The sequence below is a fragment of the Ascaphus truei genome, chromosome 5 (assembly GCF_040206685.1).
Source record: "Ascaphus truei isolate aAscTru1 chromosome 5, aAscTru1.hap1, whole genome shotgun sequence".
NCBI classification, from domain to species: domain Eukaryota; kingdom Metazoa; phylum Chordata; class Amphibia; order Anura; family Ascaphidae; genus Ascaphus; species Ascaphus truei.
Window position 1 is genome coordinate 126212475 of NC_134487.1, and position 12935 is coordinate 126225409.

General features: G+C 49.6%; 1 protein-coding gene across 10 annotated transcripts in view; it reads right to left on the reverse strand.

Moving 5' to 3' along the window:
• The window catches only part of PARPBP (PARP1 binding protein), a 61222-nt gene extending 48297 nt beyond the window's left edge, over positions 1 to 12925 (reverse strand). For 3 of the 10 annotated variants that reach the window (XM_075600624.1, XM_075600622.1, XM_075600623.1), the window contains exons 1-3: positions 11427 to 12924; positions 9874 to 9937; positions 9718 to 9749 (exon numbers count right to left, since the gene is read on the reverse strand). In XM_075600624.1, the coding sequence (XP_075456739.1) occupies positions 9718 to 9749; positions 9874 to 9937; positions 11427 to 11671 (341 nt within the window). In that variant the 5' untranslated portion in view covers positions 11672 to 12924. Of the gene's footprint in view, positions 1 to 9717; positions 9750 to 9873; positions 9938 to 11426 lie in introns of all 10 variants that reach the window. The other 7 variants (XR_012801717.1, XM_075600619.1, XM_075600616.1 and 4 more) reach the window with 7 other exon arrangements.
• Positions 12926 to 12935: the final 10 nt, after the last annotated feature.

Here is a 12935-nt window from a genome sequence, read left to right on the forward strand (position 1 = left end):
CTACACCACTTTCTTAGCTGTAGATTAACCTCCCTAAGCTCTAACTGCCTCCGTGAGGTAGCGCATGGCAGTGGTAGTATTTCTGAAAATACTACCTTTGCAGTCCTATCCTTAAGCTTGCGGCCTATACCCCTGAAATCTTTTTTTAGGACCCTCAAATTGTTCTTTAACTTTAGAATTTGTGCCAACATGAATCAAGACCACCGGGTCATTTCCAGCCCTTCCCAACAATCGGTTACCCAATACGCAATGTGTCGAAACCGAGCACCCGGGAGACAAACTGTTAGGTTCATGCGGTGACGGTGTCCTCTCTCCCTTCCCAATAATGGAGCCCCTTAGCTCCCCAAAACCTGTCTTAGGCCGCGTTTATAGTAGCAGCGACGGTGCGCACGCGCGATGCGAACAACAAACCTCTTCTCTACGAGGCTGCCTGCCCATAGAGCGTGCGACCGCGATTCTCGAGAAGACAAACAATTTTGTCTTTGCCGCGCGACGGCCGGTTCACGTGCACAGTTCAGCCAATGAGGGTGAACCGCTCACATGACGGCCATGCCTACGCCACCTCGTCACACAAAACCACAGAGCAGAAATCGCTGGAGCGCAGCACCATGCGCTCCGTTGCACACCCTCTATAAAACGCAGCCTACGGCCAGGTCCCCAGTGGCTGCTGAGGCGCGTGTTCTATGGGACAGGCCCCAGTCGGCGTGTGCGTGCCCAAGCCGCGATGCGCGATCGCCTTGGACAAAAGACAAGATTTTTGTCTTTTGGAGCGGTGGCCGGGCATTGGCCACGTCATGGCAGCGGTTCAGCCAATGAGGGCTAACCAGCCGCGTGACGTCATGCCGCCCCCCTCGGATCGCCTGCTCTGCTTTACAGCCGTAGACCACAGGTGGCGGATAAAAAGGGTGCACGCGCCGCCAGCCGAGCGTGCAGCCGTGACCACTTGGGCCGTAGCCATAGGCTCTGAGTATCCAGAGTCCCTCTCCTGGCTGTTAGAGGGAAGAGTCTCCTCCAGATTTGCCATCCCTGACCTGACTATCGTAATATCATCACTACATTTTGCAAATCTATTGGGATGGGTGAGCTCAAAACTGTCCTGCCTTTATCCCTTCTAACGGTTATCCAGCTACCTACCTGTTCATGATCCTCAGTCACCGCTGCACAATTCGTCCCAGTCAGGGCCTGCTAAGTGAGCAATAAACTCCTTCCAAGTTTGCCAATGTCCCAAGTTGCCTCTTCATATCAGCAATTTGAACTTTTAAAGACCATTTGCTCACACTTCTCACAGCGGTATGATCCCTGCTCCAACTGCACATACATGTGCACCAAGTGGCATCCTCAATCTTGCAACTATGGAGTATTACATTCTACTTCTACTATATACCTTGTTTCACACTGTTTTTGTTCTACTACTCCTCCTCGTTATAGCTCCATATTTAATTCAAGATACACTTGAACCACACAGCAATTCAGTCACAAAGTTCAGTGCTCGAGGGCTAAGGCTTGCTATATAGTAAGCGCTGGTGCACGCGCCCGGTGTTGCGCATGCATGCGCTTTTAGTTGTTAGGGTGCAAGTGGTGACGCGTGCGGTTAGGGGGCGTGCCTGATGTCCCAGCGTTACGCCGCGCTGTGATTGGTTCGCGGCGTGGCAGCAGCGCGAAAATACAATTTTATTGTCATTTCCCTGATCTGCCGCACCACAGCTCACGGTCGTGCGCGTCACCAGTATAGAAACGTCTGGCTAACACAGCCAATTAGAATTGACGCACGCACTATATTACACGCCTTAAGGAATCGTTACAAATCTCTGTTCAAATAACAGACACACAATCAGTTATGCCCAATGCTACATCAAATTGACAAAACATATATGGTAATAAGTACAAAGTTCAAATACTTCAATAATAATAATTACTTGGTTATTTAGTTAAACCCTTTGGCCAAAGCGTTATAAGCCTGCATACCAAACGTCAAGGTATAACTTGGGAGGTCTTTTCGCTTTGCTGCAAGAACAGGACCTATTATGGTTCTTTCCCCTCATACAGAGGTAAAAGGAAGGGTTCTGCATAGGCCCTGTTTTCCTGTGTGTAGCTGTGCTGGAGCCTGCTTCTCTTCCACTCAGAGCTCCCAGGCAATTGCTGAAGAATCAGGTTGTATTCTTTCTTTTTTTCTTTTATTCTTTATTTTTTGGTATACTTTGGTGTGGATCTGTGGGGGAGTATGCTGTGAGTATACAGTGGTTTTTGTAGAGGGTTTGGGTGGTTTTTTTCAGGTTTAAAAACCGTTTTTGTTTTCACCCAGAGGCTGCTGTATTTCAACCCAGCAAAGCTGCAATTTGGCTGGCAGGAATTGCAGTCTCAACCCCTCTCCCCTCCCCCACCTCTGGTTGTTTTTTACTTCCAGTTTTCACTTTAATTTAAAGCCTGATTTCTTTCTTTTTCATTTGCAATTGAGAGCTCTGTGTCTTACTTTAAAACCTTCTTTTTTGTGTGTGGTTTCTTGTAAGAGAGAGAGAGTTAAATAATTAAGGGGAGAAGATTACAGCAGGTTTTAAAAGCTGTTTTCATTCCCTCCCTGTGCAGAGAGATAGTTAATTGGTTCTAAAAGAGACAGTTACCTCTCTGCATCTCTCTCCCTAAGCACTATTTCATCCCCTTACTTAGAGGCTTATTTCATCATGCCTGGGGGGAATAGGACTAGTGCAGCAACAGGGGCCACACCTGGACATCGGACTCCAAAAACTGGGGCCCCTAGGAGCAATAACCACAGCCCTAGGCCTGGTACTTCCAGTGCCCTGGCTACACCTCCCCCAGCTCCTGTTAGTTTAACCCCTGCAGTCCCAGTTCCAATTTGGGCGCAGGTGGCAGCTGCAGGCGTTGACCCCAGTAATAACAATGCTGGGGCCACGCCCTGTCTGAGCAGGAAGCTTGGGGTGAGGTGCCCAATGTCACCTGGCCTTAGCATGGAGATTTATGTTAGGGCTGTGGCAGACGTTGTGGGTCCCTCTGCTGTGGTGGCGGCCAGCAAGATGTACGGGAGAGGCGTTTTCTTCCTCCGTACGCTGGCTGCCAAGCACACCCTGGTGCAGAAAGGCATCAGTGTAGGGGGAATCTACATCCCTATAGAACCCATGGAGGGGTTAGGCACTAGAATTATTCTCTCCAATGTGCCCCCCTTCATCCCAGATAGTCTCATGCGGCTGCACCTGCAAGTCCTGGGAGACATTAAGTCTCCCATAACAAAAATTCCGCTGGGCTGCAGGGATAGAGCGCTGAGGCACGTGCTCTCATTTAGGCGGCAGGTACAAGTGCTGCTGCCGGGGAGCACAGAATCTGTGGAGGGTTCTTTTAGGGTGCCCTACGAGGGCATAATGTACACAGTGTTCTATGGCACGGAGGGAATTAGATGTTATCTGTGCAAGGAGCTGGGGCACACTCGTAGGAGTTGCCCCAAAGGGAACAGAGGACCTATCCCAACTCCTACACCCACCCCTCCCTCTGCCAAGACACTCCGTACCACTGTGCCCACCACAGCGGGGCCATCAGGGGCCCAGGTCCCTCCTGGGACCACAAGAGATGTTGCTGTCCCATCTGGAACAGTGACTTCTGTACCTCTCCCTGGAGAGCGGAGAGGAGAGGGGGTCGCCCTGGAGCAACCACCCTCTTTTATCACTGTCTCCCCCCAAGGGGAAATACCTTGTGCCACTGTGCCCACCGCGGTGGAGCCCTTGGGGGCCCAGCCCCCCCCCCCCTGGGACCACAGCAGATGTTGCTGCCCCATCTCGGGCGGTGACATCTGCACCTCTCCCCCAAAGAAAGAGGGAGAAAGGAAAGCCCTTGAGGGCCCAGGCCCCCCCTGGGACCACAGAAGATGTCACTGGCCCATCTCAAACAGTGACATCTGAACCTCTCCCCCCTACAAAGAGGGAGAAAGGAAAAGTCACCCCACAACAGTCACCCTCTGTTGTCGCTGTCCCCCCCCCAAGAACACCTTACCCCCAATTTAAGCACCGTACAGAGTGTGGGGGAGCAGGAGGAAGCTCCTGTTATGGAGGTAGCGGCACTCTCTCCTGGGGAATCAATCCCCAGAAAGAGGAAATTTAAAACAAATAAGAGGGTGATTGAGGAGGCAGAGGAGGGTGAACCGTATTACGTTTACTCTCTGAAGTCTCTGAAGCGGAACGTAACATCAGTTCCGCAAAAGGTGGTCCTGTCCGGCCCACTGGTTACGATTAGCCAGTGTAAACCGGATCCTACACACGTACAGCCCCCCCCCTCGAATTTCTGGAGGGAATACAACTGAAGGTACCCAGCGTCTCTGGGGTGGAAGGCCAAAATGCTCAGCAGCATGAGGCCTTGCCCATAGATATAGACGTTGGGGTGCCTCTCAACGCCCCTCCCGGTTGGAGAGCATCCCCAGGAGAATTGTGCTTCGGTGAATTTGCCTTGCCGAATGCACCTATCTTTGGAGCCAGCCAAGATCCCCCTCCGGTTGTACCGCCTTCGAGTGTCGCACCTGAGGCGGAGTCAGGTTTTGCGTCACCAGAAGTAGGGGATGGGCTAGGGCTGACCCCCATGGTTGAGGATGGAGAGGGGGAGGCAGGTGTAGGTAGGGATGCTTTAGTGAGCACTTCGGATTTCAACTGGAGGCTATCTGACGTGAGCCCTCTTAGTGGGGAGTTTTGGTCTTTGTCAAAGATGACTGCCAGGCTAGACTCTCTCCTTGGGGTGCCTACAGAAGAGTGCCCTCCCGTGATTGAGGCGGATGCCCCTAACATTCCGTTTACTTACACGGCGATAGAGGAGACCAGGAGGGTAATGAGTACCTTTTTTGTTCAAAAGGTCACTCCAGAAACCGCTGCCTCTGCCATACCGCCACCAGATACCCCTGAACATCCTACCCCGGGGTTGGAAGTGGAGGTTTTAGTGGACCCCCTCGTGGAAACACCGAAGGGGGAACCCACTCTAGGACTGAGAGAGACCCCCGCAGGGGAGGATGAGGGTCTTAAGCCTTTCAGTCAAGAGGAGCTTAGGGAGTTGGGGCTCAGTGAGGAGTCTTCTGGCACCGTGGAGTCGGTGGACTCTTTGACCCCTGTTATCCCTGCCAAGGAGCTAGATGCTTTCCTAGAGGATACCCTCTGCAAGCATAAAAATTTTAAGGTGAAGTTGGCCCTTGAGAAGTGGAAAGATGCCTCGGTCATTCTCCACTATCTCGGAGTTTACATCAGGGCCAACCACAAGGCCAAAATCTCTGGGGCTATCCATATTCGGGTCCTGAAGTTTGAAAAAGTGATGCGAGACCACGTAAAGGCTTCTCAGGGTATAGTACCCTGAGCACCTGTGGGGAACCAAAAAACTCCTGATTACCAATGGCGTTAAGCATCGGTACGCTAAATGTTCACGGCTGTAAGGATGGGTTTCGCAGGTTCCAGGTACTCTCCTTCTTGCAGAAGGGGAAGTATTCTGTGAGTTTCCTGCAGGAAACCCATACCACTCCAGAGGCTGAAGCCAGCTGGCATTTGGAGTGGCGAGGCAGTGTCTTCTTCAGCCATCTCACTTCAACATCTAGTGGGGTGGTGACCCTGTTCTCTGAGTCCTTTCAACCAGAGCTGCTGCTTGCCAAAGCTGTTGTTCCAGGTCGCCTGTTGCATATCAGGGTCCGACACGAGGACTACACGTTTAATTTCCTGAACGTGTATGCTCCTGCCACCGGACCCCTGAGAAGGCAGTTCTTCGTCAGAATGTCTGAATACCTGGAGACAGTCGACGCGGATGAATACGTGGTGCTCGGGGGTGATTTTAACTGTACCCTCGAGGCTCGGAAGGACCGGAATGGTCAGGAGCCACACCCGTGTTCTGCGTCGGCCTTGCGGGAGGTCATCACCCGCTACTCCTTGGTAGACGTCTGGCGAGAACAACATCCTGAGGCATCCACTGAGTTCACCCATGTTAGGGTGTTTAGGGGTGAACGGATGTCCTGGTCCCGGATCGACAGACTGTATATTTCCAGCCACAGCCTGTCGCGAGCCCAGTCCAGTACTATTAGGCTGGCGCCGTTTTCGGACCACAATTGTGCGTCCGTGACGCTGATGCTGCTACCTGCAGCACCTTCGGCCGCTTATTGGCATTTCAACAATTCGTTGTTGGAGGACAAGGGGTTTGCGACGTCGGTCAGAGACTTTTGGATGGCCTGGAGAGGTTGCAGGTCAGACTTTGCCACGTTAGAGCAGTGGTGGGACGTGGGCAAGGTTCATCTGCGCCTCGTATGTCAGGAATACACCAGAGGTGCCAGCGGGCGGCGCGATGCTGAGATCGAGGCCCTCAGGGAGGAGGTGCTCGATCTCGAGAAGCGGCTGTCTGTGGCGGGAGACCAATACCTGCAGAGTATGTACATGGAGAGGAAGTGCGCTCTCCGGGAATTGGAAGATCGGAGAGCTCGGGGGGCGTATGTGCGATCCCGCATCAACTTCCTTCGAGAGATGGATCGCGGGTCGCGCCTCTTCTACACGCTGGAGAAAAAGAGGGGAAACCGTAGACATATCACATGCCTGTTGGCAGAGGACGGTACCCCTCTGACTGACCCGGAGAGCATCCGGGACAGAACCCGGAGATTCTATGTAGATCTTTTCTCTCCGGAGTCCATCCAGCCAGATAAATGCAGGGTCTTATGGGAGGGGCTTCCCACGGTCGGTGAGGATGGAAGGGAGCGGCTTGAGTTACCTTTGACTCTGGCCGAGCTCTCTGAAGCCCTCAGTCTCATGTCCCGCGGAAAAGCGCCGGGGCTAGACGGGCTGACTGTGGAGTTCTTCCGGTTTTTCTGGGAGATGCTGGGACCTGATTTCACCGAGGTCCTAGCCGAAGCCCTGGAGATCGGTGAGATGCCACTTTCGTGTCGGCGGGCAATACTGTCTTTGCTGCCGAAGAAGGGGGATCTCCGTCAGATCTCTAATTGGCGACCGGTCTCACTGCTCAGCACGGACTATAAGATCGTAGCCAAAGCGCTTTCGCTGAGGCTCAAGTCCGTACTAGCAGAGGTGATTCACCCTGACCAGTCCTATACTGTCCCGGGCCGGAGCATTCATGACAACATTTTTCTGGTCCGGGACCTGATGCATTACGCACAGAGGACTGGTCTATCACTCGCCTTCCTGTCCCTAGATCAGGAGAAGGCGTTTGACAGAGTGGATCACCGTTACCTTATGCAGACCCTGCGGGCGTTTGGCTTCGGCCCACAATTTGTGGGCTTTCTCCAGATGCTGTACGCTTCTGCAGAGTGTCTGGTGAAGATTAACTGGTCCCTGACGGCACCTTTTGTGTTTGGTCGGGGAGTGCGTCAAGGGTGCCCCCTGTCTGGGCAACTGTACGCGCTGGCCATTGAGCCCTTCCTCTGCCTACTGAGGAAGAGGCTTACCGGGCTGGTGCTGCAGGAGCCCGACATGCGGGTAGTCCTGTCGGCTTATGCCGATGATGTGCTCCTCGTGGCCCAGGACCTAGATGATCTAGAGCGGGCACAGGAGTGTCAAGAGGTCTACACCGCGGCCTCTTCTGCTCGGATCAACTGGTCCAAGTGCTCCGGCATCTTGGTGGGTCCCTTAAAGGTGGACTCTTTGCCCCCCACGTTTCGTAATATCTCGTGGGGGAGCGATACTCTCAAGTATCTGGGAGTCTACCTGTCTGCTGCAGAGGACCCTGCCCCAGAAAACTTCAGTGATCTTGAAGAACGGGTCATTGCTCGTCTGGGGTCATGGGTGTATCTGTCGAGAATGCTTTCCCTTAGGGGAAGAACCCTGGTGATTAATCAGCTAGTGGCCAGTCAGCTTTGGCACCGGCTGATAGCCATGGGTCCGACCCCCGAATTTATCAACAAGATCCAGAGGAAGTTGATGGATTTTCTCTGGATGGGGAAGCATTGGGTCTCTGTGGGAGTTGCGTGTCTCCCTTTGGAGGAGGGTGGACAGGGAGTGGTGTGTGTCCGCTCCCAGTTACACACTTTCCGCCTCCAATACCTGCAGAGATACCTATTCGCAGATCCGTCTCCGCAGTGGTGCCAGCTGGCAACCTTTTTCTTTCGCCAGCTGCGCAATATGAGGTATGACCGGCAACTCTTTTTCATCAGGCCCGAGGGTTTAGGTAGAAACCTCTCGGAGCTGCCGGCATACTATCGGGACTTACTGAAGGCCTGGAAACTGGTCTCCGCGACCAGGAAGGAACAGGCGGTGGGGGTTGATTTCCTCGCCGAGCCCTTGCTGTATAATCCAGCAGTGGGGGCTCGGATGTTGGATTCACCCTCTATTTGCCGCCGGCTAATCCTGGCGCAGGTGACCAGAGTCGGGGATCTCCTGGACTATGAGCGGCGGGATTGGGTAGGGGCAGAGGTGCTCGCGCCCCGTATGGGGCTGCGTAGTGCCCGCGTCCCTCGTCGTTTGATCCAGGAGATTAAAGATGCCATACACCCCGACTCCCGCACCTTCATTGAGGGGGTATTGCAGACCGGAGAGCCTTGTCATCCTTTCAACTTCGGCTCTCCGGATCTTTGCGTGGAACCAAGGTCACGGCAACCCCCTCGGGCTCTTCTCTCCCCCAACCTCAGCAAGTTGGGGGAAATGTCCCCGGCATGTTTCCGCGGCATGCCGAGGAAAGTCCTGTATTCTCTGGTGCTCCATATAGTGCATTACCTCGCCCTTGTCACCCGCCCAGACACCATCTGGAGGCGGGTATTCCCAGCGAACGAGGATGAGAGACCCCGGTGGAGGGAACTCTATTCATCTTTGGTTCCCCGTCCCGCCGGGGATTTGAGTTGGAGAGTCCTCCACGGAGCACTGAGCACAGGAGAGTATTTGGCACACTTCACGGACTCCCCCGCCACCTGTCCCTTCTGTGGCGAGCGGGAGTCCGTATATCACATTTATTCGAGTTGTGCCAGACTGCAACCCCTCTTTTCCTTCTTGAGGAGCTTGCTCCTGCTGTTCTGGTTGCACTTCTCACCTCATCTTTTTATTTTTGGGTGCCCAGTGTCCCGGGACAATAAGCCTAGGGATCTCCTGGTCAACCTGCTCCTGGCATTGGCTAAGGTAGCCATTTGTAAAACCAGGAAGCAGTGTTTGGAGGGGGGGGTCCCGACAAACATCGTGGTCATGTTCCGGGCGCTGGTGCACTCCCGTATTCGGGCAGAGTACTCGTACGCCGAGTCTACTGGGACGGTTTCAGAGTTTGCCTCCCAGTGGGCGTTAGGCGGGGTGCTTTGCTCGGTATCCACCAATCAGGGTTCTTCAGATTTAACCCTTCTGTTTTAAGTGCACTTCATCAGTGCACTTGTTGGGTTCATTTCATTTTTGTTTGACTGGTTTATCTTTGTTCTACTTGGTAACAAGTAGAATTGCTGTTCAACTGAATTGGCCGGCTTCGCCGGCCAATCAGTATCAAACCAGATCAAAATAGATTCCCCTCATACAGAGGTAAAAGGAAGGGTTCACAGTGTAGTGTAGGACCTGCATTTTTTGTTATACCTTGACGCACCCCTGTCTTTTGTTGTACACAATCAGTTGTGTTAGGAAAGCAATTTGTTTTAACCAGGCAGTAAAAAGGGGGCAGGGAAAAAATAAAAATAAATATATCACCGAATATACCAATTATAAACACAATCAAGATAAATTAACCCACTGTACACTCTCCAAGCTTACATACCAATGCTCGTAATACACACTGCACACCACTTACCTTATGGTTAGAACTCCACACTTAAACCTATACTGCAAGTGAAACACAAAAATACAAATGTTAAGGCAATTACTGACTTATCAGTGGGAGTGAATTAAAGTCTAAGGCTGCGTTCCCGCTAGCGCTGAGCGGGCGGCACTTGCCGTGGTTACTTACATATATAGATATATGCAAGTCCCTGTTCACGCGGTGCGTGGGCACACGCTCACCGGCGCTCGGCCTGAGATAGCATGTGATTTAAAAAAACACACAGACACACACAACAGTAAGGGTTGACATGTGAGTTACATTGTGTTTTTAGTATATATATTTTTTCAGACACTACAAGAGAACATTATACTTGTACACATTTTAAAAAAAAAAATAACTTTACAGGTTTCATCAAATTACAATGAATTTCTCAAAGATACAGAGATGTGAACAGTATGCACTGTACAGGAGCCTCACTAAATAAAGGGTCACAGTGCGATGACATGACGACTACCTGCCACACAGGACGCTGTTAACCGGGAAGAAAACCCATTCGAATCAGCGGCGATTTAAAATGTAAAAACCCACATTGTCTCTCGTCTGAGCTGCTGTGCAAGAACTGAAGGTAAAGTTTAAATATTTAGAACCTCACTTCAGTCAATCACCTGGTGCAACCGGAAGCCCCGGAGCTGAGTCACAAGCATACCGCAGTGCTACAAATATATAGGTGGGAGAACGACATTTGGGGACGGTGCATATGCATGTCTATATATAGCGCCATTAATGTACATAGCGCTTCACAGTAGTAATACACACGACAATCATATAAATAACAAATAATATAAATAGCACATAATGGGAAGAAGTGTTTCAGGACATAAAATTAACATTTAGGAAAAGGAGTCCCTGCTCCAAAGAGCTTACAATCTAATTGGTAGGTAGGAAGAACATACAGAGACAGTAGGAGGGCATCCTGGTAAGTGCGTCTGCAGGGGGCCAAGCTTTATGTGTCAGGTGTATAGTATTAGCCACAGAGATACTCATATGATTCATTAAGCAGATGTGTTTTAAGGTGAATACATGATAGAAGTCAATATAAAAAAATAAAAAAAAGACAAAAATAAAAAAGGGGGGGGGGGGGCAGACAGCACTACAGTGTACTATAGTATAGAGACGACACATGAAGCAGTGAGGTGCACTGGAATGATGCACTTTCCCTATAAGTCCTGGAATAGCAATCAAAAGAGGATGCCCAGCACTCCCACAAATAGTGAAAAGGGGGAAGTGTATTTACATAATGTGTTTAGAGCAGAAGATTCCACATAAAATTTTACAAAACAATGTCAGTCTTATAAGAAAAAAAGCTAGAAGAATAAATATTGTATTCTCATCAGCTGAAGGGGGGGATATCACAAAACAGAGGAGCTAGATAGAAAAAAAAACAGGCCATAGTTCCAGAGGACACATCAGTCTCTTTTACAAGAATCCTTATTCAGAAAACACCAATATTGTGTATGGCAAAAATTTAGTGAGAAGCCTGTGTTCAATATAGTGTGAGCTCTTCTACGCACACGTTGTTAGAGACAGAGAGGCGCAGGAGGAAAGAATAAAGTATTAGCAAAAAATTAACTGGGTGTCAGACAAATATTGCTATCAAACAAGTCTTCTCTCCCAAAGGGTTAGGGCAGATTACTAGCTTTAAAATCAAAATCACAGCTCACTGTAGTGTGGATACTTGCCGTGTTGGAGTGTTTGTGCAGCTGTCCTCCTGTGGCTGCAGGCCTCGTGTTCCTACAGGGTTTTGTTTTTGATTTGAAAAGTGCATGCATGCTGACGTCATCACAGAACTACGGAAAGTCAGAGGAGACATCACATTGCCATATAGATCGTATACACAGCTCTCTAGGTCCGGAGAAGCATAGCTGGTGTTCATATTTGTGAATGCAAAGGATTTGGGGATACAAGCAGCTGCTGATGTCCGCATCTTTTACTGTAATCACACTCATCTTACTGTAATCACACGCATCTTACTGTAATCACACTCATCTTACTGTAATCACACGCATCTTACTGTAATCACACGCATCTTACTGTAATCACACACATCTTACTGTAATCACACTCATCTTACTGTAATCACACACATCTTACTGTAATCACACACATCTTACTGTGATCACACTCATCTTACTGTGATCACACTCATCTTGCTGTGATCACACTCATCTTACTGTAATCACACTCATCTTACTGTAATCACACGCATCTTACTGTAATCACACGCATCTTACTGTAATCACACGCATCTTACTGTAATCACACGCATCTTACTGTAATCACACTCATCTTACTGTAATCACACTCATTTTACTGTAATCACACGCATGTTACTGTAATCACACACATCTTACTGTAATCACACTCATCTTACTGTAATCACACGCATGTTACTGTAATCACACGCATCTTACTGTAATCACACGCATGTTACTGTAATCACACTCATCTTACTGTAATCACACGCATGTTACTGTAATCACACTCATCTTACTGTAATCACACTCATCTTACTGTAATCACACGCATCTTACTGTAATCACACGCATCTTACTGTAATCACACGCATCTTACTGTAATCACACACATCTTACTGTAATCACACTCATCTTACTGTAATCACACACATCTTACTGTAATCACACACATCTTACTGTAATCACACTCATCTTACTGTGATCACACTCATCTTGCTGTGATCACACTCATCTTACTGTAATCACACTCATCTTACTGTAATCACACGCATCTTACTGTAATCACACGCATCTTACTGTAATCACACGCATCTTACTGTAATCACACTCATCTTACTGTAATCACACTCATTTTACTGTAATCACACGCATGTTACTGTAATCACACACATCTTACTGTAATCACACTCATCTTACTGTAATCACACGCATGTTACTGTAATCACACGCATCTTACTGTAATCACACGCATGTTACTGTAATCACACTCATCTTACTGTAATCACACTCATCTTACTGTAATCACACGCATCTTACTGTAATCACACGCATCTTACTGTAATCACACACATCTTACTGTAATCACACTCATCTTACTGTAATCACACGCATCTTACTGTAATCACACGCATCTTACTGTAATCACACGCATCTTACTGTAAGATGCGTGTGATTACAGTAAGATGCGTGGACTTCAGCGGCTTCTTGTATCCC